The 22,995-nt window shown below is 41.6% G+C and overlaps 1 protein-coding gene across 4 annotated transcripts in view; it reads left to right on the forward strand.

Moving 5' to 3' along the window:
- Positions 1-22,995, forward strand: part of pik3cb (phosphatidylinositol-4,5-bisphosphate 3-kinase, catalytic subunit beta) — a 219,792-nt gene that overhangs the window by 172,597 nt on the left and 24,200 nt on the right. For all 4 annotated transcript variants that reach the window (XM_068042109.1, XM_068042108.1, XM_068042112.1 and 1 more), the window contains 2 exons: positions 16,520-16,698; positions 17,362-17,471. In XM_068042109.1, coding sequence (XP_067898210.1) covers positions 16,520-16,698; positions 17,362-17,471 — 289 coding nt within the window. The remainder of the gene's footprint in view (positions 1-16,519; positions 16,699-17,361; positions 17,472-22,995) is intronic.

The following is a 22,995-nucleotide window of genomic DNA, read 5'->3' on the forward strand; positions in this document are numbered from 1 at the left end:
AAATCTGTAAAAGCCTCATTACAGCTCTTTTATTATTAATCTTTTACATAATTTTTTTTAAAAGTTGAAGTGCAGAGGAAGCTCAAGGTTTAAATGATTACACGGGTCTGCTTAACTCAAAGCTGTATGATTATCCACCATAAATTTTCTGGTTACGTATCCATTGGAATATGGATACAAGGAACATGTGGAAGATACTATTCACCTTAAGCCTTTTGAAATACATTTATTCCCAATTAAGGTTGAGTCAAAGAAAGTTACATTTTTGAAAAAAAACACTGGGAACTCTGCTGTCAAGAGTTGAGAAAATCCCAACTGTGTAAACATGGAAGAAATTCAAAGCACAAATACTTCATAAAGTTCCTGTTTGTGCAGGACAAGGTACATTTTCTCCTTATCAGATGTATTTCTCCAAGTCACGGGTTGGTGGAAATGTGGAACAGTGTTGGTTTTCACAGATGGTTGACCTGGTAGATTTCTACTGTCAACATTCCAGAACCAAACATACAGTTTCCACAATATCCTGTCTGCTACAGCTGTAAATATCTAAAGGAATTTATCCGAGGTTTTTTTCCTCAAACCATTTCCTAAAAGAGATTTCTTTAAAATCTATTCTCAAAATGGCGATAAACTGGGGGCTGTCTTTATGCTAATCTGTCATTTCTTTGTTGCAATTTCAAACAGTGCAATAACATCCTCGTACACAATGGGAAAATATACTTCCATTGATCAAATGTGGGAGCGAATCAAAAGCTGAATGTAATCGTATATAAATTGTAAATTGATCCAATTCCATATTAAGGAGAATTGCAATTAACATCTTGGTATTGGATAACTATATTCAATAAATCTTGTCAGTTATAAATGTGGCTTTGGGTTGGGGGGAACAGAAACTGCAGCAGATTTAGTTTCTGTTCCTCTATCTTGCTACTCTTGACCTTTACCAATGTCTTTCACCCGATCTTCTCTCCATGTCGCTCACTACACTCACCTCATTAATAAAATCCACTTCTTGCTGCCTTGACCCAAAGAAACAACAGATCAGATCAAAGCTCTGCAGTTCTACATCATCCAGTCATGAATAGTGGTGGACAACCAAACAAATAACAGGAGAAGGAAGAGGCTCCACGAACAGTTGTCCCAGTCCTACCTTCTCAAGCTTCCTTCCTACTCTATACTGGCTCCACACTTTCATTTCTCTATCATATTTAAAAATCTGTTCAAAATACATCTTTTTTATGACCAAGGTTTGGGTCAGCTCTCTAGATTCTGCATCCATGGCTCAGTTCATGTTTCACTCTATTTTGAAGGACTTTGGGACATTTTTTATGTTGAAAGGTACTATATAAATGTGATATGGCTGAAATCAGAAACATGGACATCTGGGAGTATGTGCTCTGCTTTTCTGAGGTTTTGTTCTCCAAAGTATTGCATCTTACTGGAAACATGCATTAAAATATAATCTTTGTTGTCTTGTGTGCGATGACCGAGGCCTATGGCTGAATTTCACCATGGAGGTGGGAAATAGGAACCATGTTTGTTTTTGGGTCAAAAACCTGCTTCTGCTGGGAAACTGATTAAGGTTCAGATTTTCACATGGGGACGTCCTTAATTGATATCGAGACAGGTCTTCTGTCCAGTTAGAACCAGTGGGGGTGGGAATGGAGCGGGTCAGATGAAGTGTGGGACTGATTTAGATTCCCACAGCAGCCATCACTGAGGCTGCTGGTTGTCCTGAGGAAGAGATCTGCGGTTTGTGCTAAAGCCTTCCACTCTACCAGAGGGAAGCGAGATGTCACAGGGGAGCCAGAGGCCAGGCACCTGGACAGGGCAGACTCTCGCTTCACTGATGCTGACATGGATATAAAGATAGAGGCCGTGAGGGACATGAGCTAGCTCATAAGCACATAAGAAATAGGAGCAGAATAGACCATAGGACCCCTTGAGCCTATTGTGCCATTCAGTAGAATCATGGCTGACCTTCTGCCTCAACTCCCCTTTCCAGCCCACTCTTCATATCCCTCGGTTCTCTGAGAGACCAAAGATCTGTCTATCTCAGCCTTAAATAGATTCAACGATGGAGCATTCACAACCCTCTGGGTAGAGAATTCCAAACATTCACAGCCCTTTGAATGAAGAAATTTCTCCTCATCTCAATCCTAAATGATTGGCCTCATCTGTGTCTACCCTGTCAAACCCCTTCAGAATCTTGTATGTTTCAGTGAGATCATCTCTCATTTTTCTGAACTCTGAGTATAGGCCCAACTTATTCAGCCCCTCATCATAGGACACCCTTTCATCCCAGGGACCAATCTGGTGAATCTTCACTGCACTGCCTCCAATGCAAGTATATCATTCCTTAAATATGGAGACCAAAACTGCATACAGTACTCCAGGTGTGGTCTCACCAAAGCCCTATACAATTGTTGCAAGACTTCCTTATTCTTGTACTCCTATCCCCTTGCAATAAAGGCCAACATGTTATTTGCCTTCCTAATTGCTTGCTGTACCTGCATGCTAACTTTGTGTTCCTTGTCCAAGTTTCATACCTTTTAAAAAAAATTCTGCTTTTCAATTCTTATTACCCAAGTGAATAATCTCAAACTTTCCAACATTATACTCCATCTGTCTCCTTGTTGACCACTCACTTCATCTGTCTATATATCTTTGCAGCCTCTCTTTTCCTTGTCGCAGCTTACATTTCCACCTAGCTTTGTATCATCAGCAACTTTAGATACATTATTCCCAATCGCTTCATCTAAGTCATTAATATAGATTGTAAATAGCTGAGGCCCCAACACTGATCCTGTAGCACGTAACGAGTCACAGCCTGCCAACATGAAAATGCCTCCTTTATCCCTATTCTCTGCTTCTAGTCTGTTAACCAATCCTCTGTCCATGCTGATATATTACCCCCAGCTCCATGAACCCTTATCTTGTGTATTAACCTTCTGTGTGGCATCTTATCAATTGCCTACTACATCTACTGGTTCCCCTTTACTGTTCTAGTTACATCCTCAAAAAGCTCTAATAAATTTGTCAAATACAATTTTCCTTTTGTAAAATTATGTTGGTTTTGACTGATCATACGATGATTTTCTAAGTGCATTAAGATTTCCTGAACAGATTCCAGCATTTTCCCGACGACTGATATCAGGCTAACTGGCCTGTATTTCCCTGTTTTCACTCTCCCTCCTTTCTTGAATAGCTGAGTTACATTTGCCACCTTCCAACCCGCGGGGGGCCATTCTAGAATCTAGGGAATTTTGGAAAATCATAGCCAATGTATTGTTATGGCCGAGGTGGGAGGATTGCACTGTCTTTTCTAGTTCCACTTCTCCACAGGTCACAGCATATATTTAAATGTTAACCCAGTTACCGATGTGGTCAATCATATATTCTACTATTTATCCTCAAATAAAATATACCAAGCAGGTTTCTTTAATAGAGAACACAAATTATCAGTTTATTATCAAACAAGACTTATCCAGTAATGAAGCAAAGTATTAACACACAGATTGAAATATGAAAGTTCCCTTTTTAAATTCCCCACGCACACACTCATACACACTGAAAAAATAAATACAGAAATTCTCTCTGCAGAGATCTGTTATAAAGGAATAGACAGAAAAAGAATACTTTGGCCAAATACTTGCTAATTCTTGAAGAAAAAAGAGAAGATATGGAAGGATGTCAGTCATCCCTTTTGGTCTGGCGTCCGGGTATACGGTGATGGGTCACTGGGATCTGTTCTAAAGCAGTTCTTTTCAGGCAGCATTGAGAATTAATCTGGCAGGTTTTCCCAGCTTCTCAGGACAGATGCAGCACCAGGGACTTTAGCTTGCCCACACTGGATTGTTGCAGGGTTTCTTCAAAGAAGTAGAAAAAGAACATAGAACATAGAACAGTACAGCACAGTACAGGTCCTTCGGCCCACGATGTTGTGCCGGACCTTTAACCTACTCTAAGATCTAAGTAACTACCTACCCTTCATTCTACTATCATCCATGTACCTATCCAAGAGTCGCTTAAATGCCCCTAATGTATCTGCTTCTACTACCACCGCTGGCAGCGCATTCCACGCACCCACCACTCTCTGTGTAAAGAACCTACCTCTGACATCTCCCCGAAACCTTCCTCCAATCACCCTAAAATTATGCCCCCTGGTGATAGCCCTTTCCACCCTGGGAAAAAGTCTCTGACTATCCACTCTATCTATGCCTCGTCATCTTGTACACCTCTATCAAGTCACCTCTCATCCTTCTTCATTCCAATGAGAAAAGCCCTAGCTCCCTCAATCTTTCTTCGTAGGACATGCCCTCCAGTCCAGGCAGCATCCTGGTAAATCTCCTTCACCCTCTCTAAAGCTTCCACATCCTTCCTATAATGAGGCGACCAGAACTGAACACAATATTCCAAGTGTGGTCGAACCAGGGCCTTATAGAGCTGCAGCATAACCTCGCGGCTCTTAAACTCAGTCCCCCTGTTAATGAAAGCCAACACACCATACGCCTTCTTAACAACCCTATCAACTTGGGTGGCAACTTTGAGCGATCTATGGACATGGACCCCAAGATCCCTCTGTTCCTCCACACTACCAAGAATCCTGTCTTTAAGCCTGTATTCCGCATTCAAATTCGACCTTCCAAAATGAATCACTTCACACTTTTCCAGGTTGAACTCCATCTGCCACTTCTCAGCACAGCTCTGCATCCTGTCAATGTCCCGTTGCAACCTACAACAGCCTTCCACACTATCCACAACTCCAGCAACCTTTGTGTCATCGGCAAACTTGCTAACCCAGCCTTCCACTTCCTTATCCAAGTCATTTATAAAAATCACAAAGAGCAGAGGTCCCAGAACAGATCTTTGTGGAACACCACTGGTCACTGAGCTCCATGCTGAATACTTTCCATCTACTACCACCCTCTGACTTCTGTGGGCCAGCCAATTTTGTATCCAGACAGCCAACTTTCCCTGTATCCCATGCCTCCTTACTTTCTGAATGAGCCTACCATGGGGAACCTTATCAAACACCTTGCTAAAATCCATATACACCACATCCACTGCTCTTCCTTCATCAATGTGTTTTGTCACATCTTCAAAGAATTCAATAAGGCTTGTGAGGCATGACCTGCCCCTCACAAAGCCATGCTGACAGTCTCTAATCAAACCATGCTTTTCCAAGTAATCATAAATCCTGTCTCTCAGAATCCTCTCCAATAATTTGCCCACTACCGACATAAGACTGACTGGTCTATAATTCCCAGGGTTATCCCTATTCCCTTTCTTGAACAAGGGAACAACATTTGCCACCCTCCAATCATCTGGTACTACTCCAGTGGACAGTGAAGACGCAAAGATCATCGCCAAAGGCGTGGCAATCTCTTCCCTCGCTTCCCGTAATATCCTTGGGTATATCCCGTCTGGCCCCGGGGACTTATCTGTCCTCGTATCATTCAAAATTTCCAGCACATCCTCCCTCTTAACCTCAACCTGTTCAAGCATATCAGCCTGTTCCACACTGTCCTCACAAACGACCAGGTTCCTCTCACTAGTGAATACTGAAGCAAAGTATTCATTTAGGACCTCCCCTACCTCCTCCGAGTCCAGGCACAAGTTCCCTCCACTATCCCTGATCGGCCCTACCCTCACTCTGGCCATCCTCTTGTTCCTCACATAAGTGTAGAACGCCTTGGGATTTTCCTTAATCCTACCCGCCAAGACTTTTTCATGTCCCCTTCTAGCTCTCCTAAGTCCATTCTTCAGTTCCTTCCTGGCTACCTTGTAACTCTCTGGAGCCCTGTCTGATCCTTGCTTCCTCAACCTTAAGTAAGCTTCCTTCTTCCTCTTGACTAGCTGTTCCACATCTCTTGTCATCCAAGGCTCCTTCACCCTACCATCCCTTCCCTGCCTCATCGGGACAAACCTATCCAGCAGTCGCAGCAAGTGCTCCCTAAACAACCTCCACATTTCTGTCGTGCATTTCCCTGAGAACATCTGTTCCCAATTTATGCTCCCCAGTTCCTGCCTAATAGCATTGTAATTCCCCCTCCCCCAATTAAATATTTTCCCATCCCGTCTGCTCCTGTCCCTCTCCATGACTATAGTAAGGGTCAGGGAGTTGTGATCACTATCACCGAAATGCTCTCCCACCGAGAGATCTGCCACCTGGCCTGGTTCGTTGCCAAGCACCAAGTGCAACATAGGCCGCCTAGAGGGGAGACTATCTGGACACATCTGACAAAAACTGCTCCATCCAAACTATTTGCACTAAGGAGGTTCCAATCAATAGTAGGGAAGTTGAAGTCACCCATGCCAACAACCCTGTTACTTCTGCACCTTTCCAAAATCTGCAAAATTCACAAGAAGTGAGCTGGATGGTTTTTCCTTGGCAAGTTGATCTCTAGCTGTCTTCAAAACAGTTCACACCCCAACTGAACTGAAAACAATATCTTCCCCAAATAGATAGTCAACCTCCTGACTTCCATAAACCTTGACATGTGACTTCTCTGTAAACATCTTCCCCAGGTCACCAAGGTTTCTGTTTATTGAGCTTAATGCACATGATTTACTGCACAGGTTGTTTTCAAACAGCATCTCGTGTAGTTTCAGTAAACCTGGTTTAAAAAAAACCCCACATCTTTTATTTTTTTAGAGATACAGCACTGAAACAGGCCCTTCGGCCCACCGAGTCTGTGCCGACCATCAACCACCCACTTATACTAATACTACATGAATCCCATATTCCTACCACATCCCCACCTTCCCTCAATTCCACCTACCGACACTAGGGTCAATCTATAATGGCCAATTTACCGATCAACCTGCAAGTTTTTTTTTCTTTTTTTTTGTGGAATCTTTTCAGTTTTAACACAAGCCCTCAAAAAATAAAATATAAAACAAAATGGAGGCACTTTCCTAACAGTATCCACTGTCTCTGCAGCTATCTCATTTAGAGCTGTCGAATGTAGGCCATCAGTCCTGGGGATTTGTCGGCTTTTAGTCCCTTAAGTTTCTCGAATATTTTTTCTCTGCTGATATTAATTACTTTAGGTTCCTCATTCTTATTATCCTCTTGGTTACCCTCTATTTCAGTATGTAATTTGTGTCTTCTACTGTGAAGAAGGACACAAAATAGTTGTTCAAGAATATAACATAAGAAATAGGAGCAGGAGTAGGCCATTTGGCCCCTCAAGCGTGCCCTGCCATTCAATAAGATCATGGCTGATCTGCCCCAGACCTCAACTCCTCTTTCGTGCCAGCTCCTCATAGCCCTCAATTTCCCGATATTTCAAAAATCTCTTTACTTCCTCTTTAAATACTTCCAGTGATCTAGCCTCCACAACTCTTTGGGGTAGAGAATTCCAGACATTCACTACCCTCTGAGAGAAGAAATTCATTCGCATCTCAGTTTTAAATGAGTGTCCTCTTATTCTGTAACTATGTCCCCTAGTTCAAGCTTCCCCCACTAGTGGAAACATCTTCTTCACATCTACCCTTTCAAGCCCCCTCAGAATCTTGTACGTTTCAATAAGATCCCCCCTAATTCTTTTAACTCTAATGAATAAAGACCTAACCTGTTTAGCCGTTCTTGATGAGTCAATCCCTTCATCCCAGGAACTAGCCTAGTGAATCTCCTTTGATCTGCCTCCAATGCCAGTTTATCATTTCTTAAATATGGGGACCAAAACTGTACACAGTACTCCAGGTGTGGCTTCACTAACATCCTGTACAGTTGTAACAAGACTTCCCTATTTTTAAACTCCAACCCCTAAGCAATAAAGGCCAAAATTCCATTTGCCGCCTTAGTTACTTGCTGCACCTGCATGCTAACCTTTTGTGTTTCATGCACAAGAACACTCAGATCCCGCTGTGCTGTACCTTTTTGGAGTCTCTCTCCATTTAAATAATAGTCTGCCTTTTGATTCTTCCTACCAAAGTGTATGACCTCACACTTTCCTACATTAAACTCCATCTGCCAAGTTTTTGCCCACTCACTCAACCTATCTATATCCCTTTGCAGATTCCTTATGTCCTCATCACAACATGCCCTCCCACCTATTTTTGTATCATCAGCAAATTTGGATATATTACACTCTGCCCCCTCCTCCAAGTCAATAATATAGTAAATCATTGAGGCCCTAGGACCGATCCTTGTGGCACTTCACTGGTTACGTCTTTTCAACCTGAAAAAGACCCATTAATCCCGACTCTCTGTCTTCTTTGTATTAACCAATCCTCAATCCATGCTAATACATTACCCCCAATACTGTGAGCTCTTATCTTGTGCAATAATCTTTTATGTGGCACCTTATCAAATGCCTTCTCATCAACTCTGCTTGTTATATCCTCAAAGGACTCTAGCAGATTTATCAAACATGATTTCCCTTTCACAAAACCATGTTGACTCTGTTTGATTATGTTAAGCTTTTTTAAATGTCCTGTTATTTCTTCCTTAATAATGGACCCTAGCATTTTCTCAACAACTGATGTTAGGCTGACTGGCCTATAGTTTCCTGCTTTTTGTCTCCCTCCCTTCTTGAACAGGGGCATCACATTAGCGGTTTTCCAATCCATTGGGAGTCTCCCAGAATCCAGTGAGTTCTGGAATATTTTGACCAATGCCTCCACTATCTCTGCAGCCACTTCCTTTAAAACTCTTGGATGTAGGCCATCAGGTTTTGGCGACTTGTCTGCCTTTAGTCCCATTCGTTTGTCAAATACTTTGTCCCTTGTGATAGAGACTATTACAAGAGCTTTCCTCCCATTAGCTCCTTGCTTATCTGATATCTGTGGGATGTTTATAGTGTCCTCCATCGTAAAGACCAATGCAAAATATTGGTTTAAATTATCTGCCATTTCTCTGTTTGCCGTTATCAATTCTCCAGTCGCATCCTCCAAGGGTCCCATGCTCACTTTAGCTACTCTCTTTTTATATACCTGTAGAAGCTGTTGCTGTTTGTCTTTATGAAAGTAAATTGGCAAGAAATATAATCAATTTTCTCCCTCTTTATTAGCTTTTTAGTCATCTGCTGCTGCTTCCTAAAAGAATTCGCAATCCTCAGGCCTACCACTAGTTTTCGCCGCTTTTGCATGCCCTAGTTTTTGATTGGATACTCCCCTTGATCGCCTTTGTTAACCCACGGGTGGTTCATCCTTCTCATCGAGTCCTTCTTTTTGACTGGGATAAATTTTTGCTGAGCGTTATGAAATATCTGCTTAAATATCTGCCACTGCTCATCCACTGACCTTCCCCTTAGTCTATTTTCCCAGCCCGCTTTTGACAACTCTTTCTTCTTACCTCTGTAATTGCCCACGTTTAAATTGAGGACACTGGTTTGAGACCAGAGTTGCTCGCCCTCAAACTGAATTTGAAATCCTACCATGTTGTGATTGCTACCCCCTAGAGGATCCTTAACTGCGATATCTCTTATTAATCCTACCTCAGTACACATTATTAGATCTAAAATAGCCTGTTCCCGGGTAGGTTCTGCAACGTATTGCTCTAACTAACAATCCCTGATGCACTCTACAAATTTGTCTTCCATGTTACCTCTGCCAATCTGATTTGTCCAGTCAATATGCAGATTAAAATCGCCCATGACAATTGTAGCGCCCTTCTTGTAAGCCTCCGTTATTTCCGGATTTATACTTTGTCCTACAGTGAGGCAACTCTTCAAGGGCCTATTGCCGATTCCCACCCATGACTTCTTCCCCTTGCTATTCCTTATTTCCACCCAAACTGATTCCACATCACTATCTAGTGCACCTATATCACTACTCACCACTGCAAGGTCTCTGCCATTTCCTCATTCCCCATGATAATTTCTCCTGTCTCTGCCTCTAAGGGACCAAATTTTACTTTAGCTACTCTGCTTTTAATATACTTGTAAAAGCTCTTACAATCTGTTTTTATATACCTGGCTAGATTACTCTTGTATTCTATTTCTGTATTTTTTTCTTCTTCCTGGAGGGTGACAGGAGGAGGCCACCTTGTCTTGCAGTAGAGGCACCTCTTGGTTCAGCATTATCTCCCTCCAACTCATCTTCTCTTACCTCCTTCTCCTTCTACTCCCTGATGTGCTGTCTCCTTCCAGGGCCTCACCATTCTCAAGGTCCATACCTCTCTGGAGGGCCATCTTATGCAGAGCACAGCAGACCACCACAATGACTGAGACCCTTGCAGGAAGGAATTGGAGGGCACCACCTGACTGATTTCATGCATCAGAATCGCATCTTCAGAAGCCCGATGGCCTGCTCAATGGTTATCCTGCTGAAGAGGTGGCATTGATTGTATTCCATCTGTGTCTCTCCCCGGGGCTCCTGTAGAGAAGTCCGAAGCCATCTCTTCAAGGGATATCCCTTGTCCTCTAAGATCCATCCATGCACTTTGGGGCTTAGACTGAAATGCAGTGGTATGCAGCAGTTTTTTGAGATGCTACTAAGGTCCGCAGCTGATCCTTGGAAGGAGCCAGAAGCAAAGAAGTTCAAGGCCACGGTGATTTTGATAGCTACAGGCCGGGTGTGACGACCAGTACTGCAAAGTGCGAGGTCTTCAGTGTCAAGGGCACAGATGTCTTTGACTATTTGCCTGGAGAGTCGCAGTCTGCTGCGGCACTGGTTCTCAGTCATCTCTGTCTTCTGTGGTTCTTTCCTCTCTCATGACCTCCTGATGTTCAGGGTTCTTCCCTTCCTGCAGATTGTGCTGCCACTCATTGGCAATCGGGGCTCAAAATGTGACAATTGCACCCCTGTTGCCAGCTGGAATCTTCCTTCTGGGCAGATGGCCACCCAATTGTCCTTGGCAGCCTTTCCTCCTGCTGCTCTGCTCCCACAATGCTAGGGGTTGCCGACCCCATTCAAAGCCCGGGCGCTAAGTGCCCACTCTCCCTGCTACCTGTTCAGCGCCAAGGACACCCCTTAACAACTTTCCAGTCCCCTTTTGCCCCAGTGACCCTCTTATGGGGCTGGGGTGATGACGTGGAGAGTCCATGACTGGCTTCCCGTTCTTTACCCGCCTCCCTTCAGCTGGTCAGTTTCAGAAGGCGTGGATAAGCTGTTCGCCCCTTTACAAGTTAGAACTTCAGTCCTTGACCAGCTCTAATTAAGCTTTTTAACAAGGTTACTTGGACTCAATTGAAAGGAGAGCAGGATTCCTGTTCCACCCTCTCCCCACCTTAGTGAGTATTGCCGGATGTGACTGGCGCAAGTATTTTTGGTGTCGCCTGTCTCTGTTCCCAACTTTGGGGTCCCTGAAAATTCAGTCCCTGGTCTTTGTACAACATGTTTCTGATCCCACTCAGTTCCTAGAAAAATGTGGCAATCCAACCTTGAATTTTGAAGTTTTACAAATAGCCTAATAAAAACTATAGCAGTTAAATTATAACATAAATATGAATGATTTGATCTAACAATAATGCATTTCTGCCCTTTCGTTATGGATGGTGATACATGGAGTTAAAATCCTCAACTGGAAGGGATCCTGTCCCCTAATGAACTCTTGACCCCTCTTTGCACAGCCTGTTCAGACACCTTTTAAATGTGATTGACAGTTAAAGTTGTCCTTTTTTATGAAAAACTGTAGTGTAACACCAGTGTATTTAATCTGTGTATTGATTCACCCCTGTGGAGATAGCCAAGCTGCCAACACACTTTCAGGTTTAGGGATAGAGAAGAGGGAAGATTCACTCTGCCATTCTTCCTGCTGCCCTGCCAAGACCAATGGCACAACAGGGCAACCTTATGCCATCCTGTTTAGCCCAGGAGCTGTACGGAGGAACATGTAAGGGAGAACATTTAGGAGTAGAGGGGGGGAAAAAATCCCTGTTTGATTTAAATCTGAAGGCAAAAATAAAAGGTGGAGGTGGGGGGGCAGGAAACTGCTGTAAATATTAGCAAAAAGGTCAGTGTAAGTACAAAATGGGATTTCACCCTGCAAATAATTTTTAAAAGGCAATTTGTGCATGGAGACAATGTCATTAACTTCTTTGACTTTTAATGGAAAGAAAACTGTTTTGAAGTGAAGGTGGGGTCCTTAATGATGTCACTGTTATATTTTTCATAAAATCCACTGTCATTGATGTTTGTTATATCCATGTGTTTGGTTACAGTTCATTTATCTACAGATTGACCATTCTATAAGTGCAAACCTAGGCAGGAAGTATCAGCACATTATTCAACTGTACAAGACAGCTGAACCCAATCCCATTCTGCGGAGGGATCACTTAAGGATGATTAGCATCAGCCAGTCTATTCTTTATCCCTGACAGTACTGAGGCCAGTTGCTGCCCTAACTGAGATTAAGTTGCTGAGCATATACTGGGATTTGAACTTGGAATCATTTGTTCTATCTGGTTTAGTATTGCATTGGGCAGTGCTTTTACCCACTAGGCTGTCATGAGAGCTCCTACACACCAGTTTAAACGTTTGCATATTAATATATTTGAGGGTTGCCTAACCACAGGTATTTATGTAATGCAGTCTCTTGCATATGCAGACATGTTGTGATGGAAAATGCTATAGATATCAACTGTAATTGACCTACCTGATTGAATTAAGTATTGATGTTTTAAAATGGCAATCAAATGAGGTGGATAACATTGCAGAAGAAATGGCTACTTACAGTTTGAGTTCTTATGGAGGGGAAGGGGTGGAACTTGTGTTGCATAAACTCTGCATTTTGCTTGAAAGTTGAATGAATTGTGACGCCTCATACTTTTACTCTCTCCCCTCTTCTACGACTTATTGTTCTCTGCTCTATTTACCAGCTGAGAGAGTTGGTATGTGCTCTGTCCCATTTTGGGATGACTTTCGTTGTCTTGCGTAAATAGTCCACTGTCTGTTTCTGGAATGACTTCGCCTTGCCCTGTAAAAAGTGTCTACTGTCTGCCTGTTGAGTTTCCTTATTAAGGACATTGTAAGCGTGAAGCCATGCCAGACCACTCTTTGAGGTAATCAGGATCTTGTGCTTGTGAATGTGAATATTTTTATAGCGGTCTCGCATATTGAGCAGTTCAATTCCTTATTCATTTTCACTTTGCTTTCTTTTCCCTGTGTTAAAGACATGTTGGAAGGCATTCTGGCTGCTTATGAGGATTTAGGTTCTAAAAGGGGGCATTTTAACCCCAAAAACCAGGTGGGTTTGGGGCAGATTGGATATAAAAATTTTAAAAATCCAAAACCCGCCTCCACCCTGCCCACTTCCACTTTATCGGAGGCAGGATTAGGGACGGCGGGGGGTTGTAGGTGGTGGCAGGGGACGGCATTCAACCCACTTGCAAGGGGCAGCTTAGTCATTTAAATATTATAATGAGGCTGTGTGCCTCAAAATTAACTAACATTTTAAATTTAACCCTCGCCCAACCTGTGTCTACTCCTTGGTAGATCAATCTCACCTATCCACCATCTCACCATATTCTTCAATCACTTTCTCCAGATAACTAATTGTCTTTTCTACACATTTCAATGTGTTATTCCACAATGCTACTATTTTTTGGAATAAAGTTCCACCTGACTTGCCCCTTCTGATTCCTAATTCTTGATTGTTCCCATTATGCACAGAAATTTAACTTCATTCAGGGAGCCATGTAAGATATTGTACTCACTGTGAAGCAGTCGTAGACACAACACTCGAGCAGTTACTTCTGAGTGGTCTCTTATTGGGATGAATACGTGCACTCTTGCCACCTGTGATACAAGGTCAACACAACTGAGAATTTTATATTGTGCTGCAAAATGCTTTGGGACTAGTTAGTGTGCTGTCTTTGCCAGTACAGCAATCAGTGGAGAAGCATTTGGGTTCAGGGATCGGGCAGATTTATGAAGCTCCTGCTGAGTCCAGGCTCTGCCAAACATTTTCACACAGGTTAGAAATGAAAATAAGAAAAGTCGCTTTTTTTCCCGTTAAACTATGGGCGGCACAGTGGCGCAGTGGTTAGCACCGCAGCCTCACAGCTCCAGGGACCCGGGTTCGATTCCGGGTACTGCCTGTGTGGAGTTTGCAAGTTCTCCTTGTGTCTGCGTGGGTTTCCTCCGGGTGCTCCGGTTTCCTCCCACAAGCCAAAAGACTTGCAGGTTGATAGGTAAATTGGCCATTATAAATTGTCACTAGTATAGGTAGGTGGTAGGGAAATATAGGGACAGGTGGGGATGTTTGGTAGGAATATGGGATTAGTGTAGGATTAGTATAAATGGGTGGTTGATGTTCGGCACAGACTCGGTGGGCCGAAGGGCCTGTTTCAGTGCTGTATCTCTAATCTAAATAATCTAAAAAAAAGTACACACAGTGCATTGTGTACTGTTTCTCTTTGGCAAATATCCATTGTTTGAGCACTAGTCAACGGGGTTGTTTATAAAACTGTCATTGTGAGGCAGGCAGTTTTTAATTGAGACCAACTGTAAATCAATTATGTACACGGGGGAAAAAAATTCTCTTCCCCCAGTTTTCTCTCCTTACCCCATCTTTTCTAAAGTTCATAATTTGAATCTGTCCTTGACACTTTATAGAAATGCTCATTCTTATTGTGTGTATTATTGTATAATTTTATTCATGCATAAGCACTTTCAGCCAGCGTCACTAGATGGCAATCAGGAACAGGAACCCCAAGCACCTCCCAATACCTCTTCATCAATTCCCCACGGAGTCTAGCAGGAGGCTCATCCACTCCAAAACCAGTGGCCTTTAAATCATGGCTGCACTTGCTGACAATGCAACTACTAGGTGGTGCTGTACTAGCACCTGCGTAAATGCAGCTTGTTCCACTGAAACATCACTGTCTGCGATGTTCAGGCAGCTGCCAGGATTAAAGATGGCGCTGCTCAATTTATTTCAGGAAAATAACTTCAACCCATGGCAGCACACAATAGACATGTTTGATACTCGGATACTAGTCATGTTGTCTCACGGCAGTTTAATCCAAGGTCATGTTCCCTATTAGTGAGTGAACAACTCAGTGCTTGGTAAATTCAGGGCTTCATTTGAAATCATACAGTTGACTTCAGCAGCCCTAAGCTAAGTGAGATTTCCCATTCCAGATCACTTCTCCAGTGGCAGGGCATCAAGTGAGATCTGGATCCAACTCAGTTGTGATACACTCAATGGTACATTTCCTGCTCTCACATTCTGCCTAGACTCACTGTAACCCAACATAAGCACTGTCTTCAATGGGGGTTGGGGTGTAGGTGGGTGAGCAGAGGAGGAGAGAATTGGTAAACCATAAAAGTGGCATCCATAATATTTTGTAAAAAGATTAATAGGCATCTCAATTTTAAGTTCACTGTTGACTTTTATTTTATATTGAAACTGTTGATGTCTGCGGGAAGGAAATTGATGACAATCAATGTTAACCTCATCTCTTTAAATCTTGTAAGAGGCTATGTTTGTTTGCAAATGTATACATTCGGATAGATATGTGGCATCTCAAAGATTATGGACTTTAAAAAAAAAAAAGTACAATTCAAGGGGGCATTTTTCATGTATGTACTTGACTACTAAAATATTTTCTTCCATGTTTTAGTTGCACGTGGTCAAGACTCATACTTTCAGATATACTTGTGGTCGAATGAACCACATTGTACCATCTGGATCAATGAAGTCGGATGAGACTATTTATAAAGGCTGCCAAGACATGTGGCTCACATTATGGTATCTTTGGAACCTGGTATCTGCCACTAATGCAAAAAAGTAACTTTTGATTGGGGAGGGAAGGGAGGGTGGGTAGAGAAGAGAATCACAGCATGATAATCAACACGAGCTGAACTGTACTCTTGAGCTAATTATATTTTAATGAGCTTCAGCAGTCAGGTTATTCTGTTATTGCTCTTGTCTTACCCTTCCTCCCACCAGCTGCTGATGTGACCTCGTCCTCTCCAAAACAAATTGACTCCATTTATTTTGAGACCTCTACATAAAAAGAGAGCTAGAAATTATCCGGTTGAAAAGTTGAACACGTGATATTGTATTCTGATGACGGTACCATCTAATTTTATAATCTTGTGGTGAATCTTTTAAAAAGTTGTGTTGGAGTTTTTTTCTTAAATTGAATATTTTCACAGAAGCTGTTCAGACTGATGTGAGGAATGGATATTCTGAATAAATAGTTTAGTCCAAAAAAGTAGGATTAGACCACCAACTATGCCTTTCGACACACATGCACACGATCTGTGCTTTTTTTAATATTGAACATCCAGAATCTGCATGGTTACTGGTCAGAGTTTCACTCCAGCATGTAACAGCAAAGGTGGTGTGCTGGGAGCCTGAGTCTATTAAATGTCCACTGAATGAAGTCACAGTGTGTGACATCAGTCATAGAAGTGTTAGGAATACGTGGTAATGAATTATTTTTGCTATTTTAACAAATATTTAAAATAAACTGCTTAATGCCACTGTTAAAATACCAGACAAAGGAATTTCAGAAGAATATATTATCAAAAAGTTGGTTGCTCCTATACTGGACAGATGTTTTGGGTGTTTCGCTGAATCTTGTATAGAGAGGAACAAATGTTTTTCTGATTGCAGATGGAAGCCCTGAGTAAGATGAAAGCTATCAATAACCTAGTGAAAATTAGTTCCCTGAAGATGGCAAAGAATAAAATGAAGGATGTGATTCATACCTGTTTAAAACAGCCTGTGTACAAGGAAGCACTCTCAAACTTCCAGTCACCACTGAATCCCAGTGTTATCCTTTCAGAACTGAAGTAAGTTTGTTCCTTTTCTACTTTGAAAAAAAAGTCTGGAAAAAAATGTGGTATTTGAAAATGTTCCAAATGCGCACTGACCCAACTAGAATGTCATGAGCTTGTAAACTTGATTCAGACTGAGGGAGGTCCATTAACTCCCACAGATAAGCTGGTCACGAATGCAAAATGTAGGTTAACTTGTGCTGTAGATGATCTTATTTTCGAGCTATGTGTGGGTTATTACTGATTGAGCTGATCAATGACTCTCTGTGTGAGGCACTACCTGTTGTGGGACTGAACCATACAGACCAAAAAGTTGCACATTCAATCCCTAAACTGTGACCACAGCTTGGGCAGCAATTGGAGACTTCCATGTGCCCCAGCATCACATTGGAGCATAAGGGTATACTGCAATAAGGATGGGTTTTAAGAGATAGAGTAGAGGGCATTTTTGTTATGGCCAGATATTTAGAGATAAAATACATCTCTTTGTGCCTTTCTGGCTTAGCAGCAACAGACCTACGTAATCATTTGGGAGTAAGGTTTAACCCTTTCCATCCATTGGAAGCATTAAGTTCTTCTAATTTTTCTTCCTTTATCTTAATATTTGATGGTATTAGGTGATTTGACATTTTAGCAATGTACTTTTGGTATTGATTTGTTCCTCCTTGATTGTCATAGTGTAGACAAATGCAGGTATATGGACTCCAAAATGAAGCCTCTTTGGATACTGTACAACAATAAGTTGTCAGGAGGAGAGCCAGTAGGAGTTATCTTCAAAAATGGTGATGGTAAGCTTTCCCAATTTCATACTTGAGTGTAATTCTAAAAAGTCTCAAAAAGGGCATGATGGTGTGTATATATATGTATATACCTTTGTGTGCACATATATGTAATTATGAGCAATGTAATTTTTAATCAGTTCTTTGGCATATTGTCCTTTCAGTCTGGGAATGATGCCCGATAACACATTGGGGAGGATTGTCAAGGTCTGCCTAAAATGAGTGTGAACACGATAGAGTGGCCTTGTCGCCTGCCTGAAGTCAGCATCCCATCATTTTCAGATTCAGGCTTAATCAGCATAATTCGCATGAAATGCCAGTTACTCGACAAGCACTAGTGGGCAACTCGTCACATTGGAGTTAGTGGGGGCAGTGGGTGGGGGAGGAAATCCTACTGATCCATGGGCAGGTAGAGCCGGAAGTAAGTAGTAACTGGCGGGAGGAGATGTATTTAGGGAGGTGGGGGGGGGGGGGGGGCCCACCCAATGGCCAGCAGCAGGCTGCAGTATTTTTGTGGGGTTAAGAACTGCATTCCTGCTTTTCCTGGCCTTGCAAAAATCTCTTCGAAAACTTTCAAGGCCTTTTTTTGGAAGTGGCCTTCAAGAGTGCTTTTAAGGACCACTGGGTAGGTCACTCATCACTTTGGTTTTCCATTGCCAGGTGCCCATTTTGCAGACAAGAAACCTGCAGGCTGCAGTAGCGACTTATCTTGGTATATCTCATAGTTAAAGCAGACTTGCTACAAAAATTTGACATTTTGGGTAAAGTCTACCTGAACTGTGGAGTGATAAAAGCCTAGTAATCCAGTTATAGATTGTATCCTTCCAAAATTGTTTTATCCTGAATATTTTGATAGTTTTTACACTAGAATAACATACAGTGTTAAAGACTAACACTGTTTCAGGCCGACTCGACTATCATACAATTGAATTGTATTGGTCTAAGTGTGATCGGTATTCAGTGAGGAAATAATTCACAGCAGAGACTGTGTGTATCTTTGTCAGTTTGTTTGCTTACATTAAAACAATCTTAGACGCCTAAGTCCCTGAAAAACAAGGTTTATTTACTTGTGTGTGGTGTAAATTATGTACTCTATGCATAACCTATTGCTTCATGTCATCTCAGGCATCAATCACTGTTTGTCGCCATACTTATGTAAAAAGATAACAGCTTTATGGCTTCCGTTACACGCTTACCAGTTTGCATTGTTGAACTGGAATGGAAAAGGCGCACTTGAGTACAGCTGGATGTAATAGGGGCCATTTGGTTTTGTTTTAAAATTGTAAGATTAACATTTCTTCAAAAGCAGCAGTTCTAAAAAAGTAAAGCAAAATCCTATTGGATCTGTTGTTAATGAAATGCAGCAGTGACCTCTCCTGGCCAGAAACCGAATATTTATTACTCTTGTGTGACACTTATTCCAATGTGAAGAATGAGTTGGGTTGTCTATTCAATAAAAATGTTTTTTTTTTAGCCATACACGAGCAAGATGATAGCAAAACATATAAAGGTTTCTTATGACGTAGTGGAAAAGCCTAGCAACTTGCAGAAGGTTTTTGGCCACAAACATGATAAACCCATTATTTGACCCCCAAAGTATATCATAGAATAGTACAGCATAGAAGAAGGCTATTCAGCCCATTGAGTCTGTGCTGGCCCTTTGAAGAGCAATCCAGTTAGTCTCACTCTTTTCAATATCCAACAATGTTTTTTCTCCTTCCTGTATTTATCCAATTCCTTTTGACAGCTACTATTGAATTTGTATCCACCATTCTATTAGGCAGTGCATTCCAAATCCTTACCACTCATTAAGTTTTTCCCCTGTCACCTCTGGTTCTTTTGCCAAGCACCTTAAATCTGTGTCCTCTGGTTATTGTCCCTACAGCAATTGGAAACAGTTTCTCTTTATTTGACGAAACAGTTCATGATTTTAAACACCATTCAAATCAAATCAAATCACCTCTTAGCTTTCTCTGATCTAAGGCTAACAACTCCAGCTTCTCCATTCTATCTACATAACTATAATACCTCATCCCTGGAATCATTCTAGTAAATTTCTTCTGTACCTTCTCCAAAGCCTTCACATCCTTCCTAAAGCATGATGCCTAGAATTGGATACAATACTCCAGCTGGGGCCGAACTAGTGTTTTATATAGGTTTAGCATAACTTCCTGGCTTTTGTAATCTGTGCTTCCATTTATAAAGCCGAGGATTCCATAAACTGTAGTAACTGATTTATCCTCCCACCTTCAAAAACTTGTGCACAAACACTTCTACATTCTTGCACCCCCTTTAAAATTGTACCATTTAGCCAAAATGTATCTGAGCATTTATGCATGAAGCATAATTACAAAGTGAGCATTGGTCCAATGGAAAGTAAGTCTGGGGAATTAATAAAGGAAAATAAGGACATGGCAGATGAATTGAACAGGTATTTTGCATTGGTCTTCACCACAGAGGATACAAGTAACATCCCCGAAATAGCTGTAAATCAGAAAATGGAAGAGAGGGAAGAAGTGAAGAAAATTACAATCACCAGGGAAGTGGTACTGTGCAGATTGTTGGAGCTGTGAGTTGACAAGTCCCTGGGTCCTGATGGACTTCATCCTAGGGTCCTAAAGGAAGTGGCTAGTGAGATAGTTGATGCATTAGTTTTAATTTTCCAAAATTCCCTAGATTCGGGGAAGGTGCCATTAGATTGGAATGTAGCAAATGTAACTCCTTTATTCAAAAAGGGGGGAGACAAAGCAGGAAACTACAGGCCAGTTAGCTGTAATAGGGAAAATGTTGGAACCAATTCTTAAAGACATTATAGCAGGGCAGAGTCAACATGATTTTGTGAAAGGGAAATCATGTTTAACCAATTTATTGGAGTTCTTTGAAGAAGTAACATGTGCTGTGGATAAAGGGGATGTACTGTACTTAGATTTCCAGAAGGCATTTGATGAGGTGCCACATCAAAGGATATTGCGGAAAATAAAAGCTCATGGTGTAGTGGGTACCATATTGGCATGGATATAAGATTGGCTAGCTAACAGGAAACAGAGTAGATATAAATGGGTCATTTTCTGGTTGGCAAGATTAATGAGTGGTGTGCTGCAGGGATCAGTGCTGGAGGCTCAACTTTTACAATTTATACAAATGATTTTAGATGAAGAGACCAAAGCTGAGTTTCGAAGAGTAAGAGGCGACTTGATTGAAACATATAAGATCATGAGGGGTCTTGACAGGGTGGATGTGGAAAGGTTGTGGCCCCTTGTGGGTGAATCTAGAACTAGGAGTCACTATTTAAAAATAAGAGGTCGCCCATTTAAGACAGGAGAATTTTTTTCTCCCTGAGAGCTGTGAGTCTTTGGAACTGTCTTCCTCAAAAGGCAGTGGAAGCAGAGTCTTTAAATATTTTAAAGGCAGAGGTAGATAGATTTTTAATAAGCCAGGGGTTGAAAGATTATCAGGGGTAGGCAGGAATGTGGAGTCGAGCTTATAATCAGATCAGCCATAATCTTATTGAATGGCAGAGCAGACTCGAGGGGCCAAGTGGTCGACTCCTGTTCCTAATTCGTATGTTCATAACGGACCCACATTCCTTTACCAAAATAAGTGTAACACTATATAAGTTTTCATGATAAATTACATAGACCAAAGCAAGAAAACAGCAAATTAAGACAGCATAAAAAGAGAGAAATCATGTACTGATTTAGGCTGTATCCGATTGGAACAATCATCAGGTCAGGATTTATTGCACAAGATGGTCCGTTAGTTAAAGCTGGATATTGTCCAAAATCACCTTCTGTTTCTGTGCATATCTATCATTCAAATACTAAAAAATACATGCTAAATGTTAATTTATTGATCAAGCGCTTCTTGTTGGGATTGCTGCCAGTCTTCCCTTATTCAAACTGGTTGTGACATGATTACACTCACTTCTCAGCAGCATGATGCTGTAACTAAAGTCCATTCTTCCAAGTGCTGGAGTACTTGCATAGGGGAATTTCTAAGAATGTGGAAAACCTCGAGCAATTTCAGCTAAGAATCTGAGCATGTGTAAATTTAACCATGGTACTGTTAAGTACTCAAACAATGAAAAGGAGAAGCCAACAATTAAAGATTACTTATACTTTAGGAATCCATTTTGATTTCTGTTGGATATGACTCCTGTTCCCATTTATTCTTTGACAGTTAAGCATTTATGAATCATCCAAAGTCCCAATACATAGGCCAACTTGGCTGAGAACTGGCAAATTAAAGGTCACAGACCTGAAACGTTAACTCTGTTTCTCTCTCCACAAATGCTGCCAGACCTGCTGAGTTTTTCCAGAACTTTGTTTTTATTTCAGATTTCCAGCATCTGCAGTATTTTGCTTTTATTTGGCTGAGAATTTCTTGTCTTTTTTAACAAAGCTGCTGTTGGAAGAACATCTCTCTTTTTTTTAAGGATAGAAGAATACCTGGCAAACCTTCTTCCATTGACAAATAAAAGATAATTCTCCGTGAAATGTGTTATTGTGTTGCATTCAATGTGAACAGTCTGTGACTCTCTTTAAGTGAAGCCACAGGATACATAGAAAGAGGATGCAGCAAATATTTCCAACACAAGTTATATTGGTTACACAACTGGCCAGAGAAATGGCAAATTATGTCTTAACATTGGTCAGAAAATAGGTAATAAGTATATAGAGAATTGAATTGGGTTAACATGGGGAGCCTTAGCGACACGAGAGTAACAGTAGACAACTTATTTCCAATATGTAAGTAATAAATCTAATAGAAGGCTAGAATGTAGAATCAGAACAGTAAAATACAAGTCTGCAGAAGTTCTGCTAAGGCTTCACAAATAAACTGGTCAGACCACACTTGGAGTGCAGTTCTGATCACTGTGCCACATAAAAGATATGCATATGTTGGAAAGGCTACAGAGAAAAGCAACAAGACTGATCCCAGTTGTAAAGGGCATGAACTATGAGGAAAGATTAGGGAAATTTGAGCTTTGCAGTCTAGAAGAAAGTGGTTAAGGGAGGAGGGGAACTCATCCAGATTACTTCAAAGTGAGCTTGTGACATAGGAACGGAAGACATAAATAGAAACTTGTGAAAAGTAATTTTAAACTTGTCAGGAAGTACTTTGCTCGGACATGGTACATATTTGCAATCTGCTTCAAGTGTTGGAGCTTGTATCCTATGTTATTTGCAATGTAGATTTATTCTTTTTCTGTTCCTTCATCTTCTACTTTCATCTCTGTCTCATCCTCCATCGCCATCGTCTCCCATGCCCACACTTCTGTCTCTGTTTCCACCTTCCCTGTCCTCCACATCTCCATCTTTACCCTCCTGCCTTCCCTCTCCCCTTCCTGTCTCTTTACTTACTGGTTGCCTTCTGTCCTTCCCTCCCCTCTCCAACTGTCTCTTCCACTTTTGTCTCCCCTTCACTCATTTCCCTGTGTGCTCACTGCCTCCTTCATCTCTAAAAGAGCAGCTGTATGAGAGAGAAATGAGAGGGGAGAGGCATAAGAAGGGGTGAACTCTGCTGCATTGTG

The sequence above is a fragment of the Heterodontus francisci genome, chromosome 11 (genome assembly GCF_036365525.1).
Source record: "Heterodontus francisci isolate sHetFra1 chromosome 11, sHetFra1.hap1, whole genome shotgun sequence".
Classification (NCBI taxonomy): Eukaryota; Metazoa; Chordata; class Chondrichthyes; order Heterodontiformes; family Heterodontidae; genus Heterodontus; species Heterodontus francisci.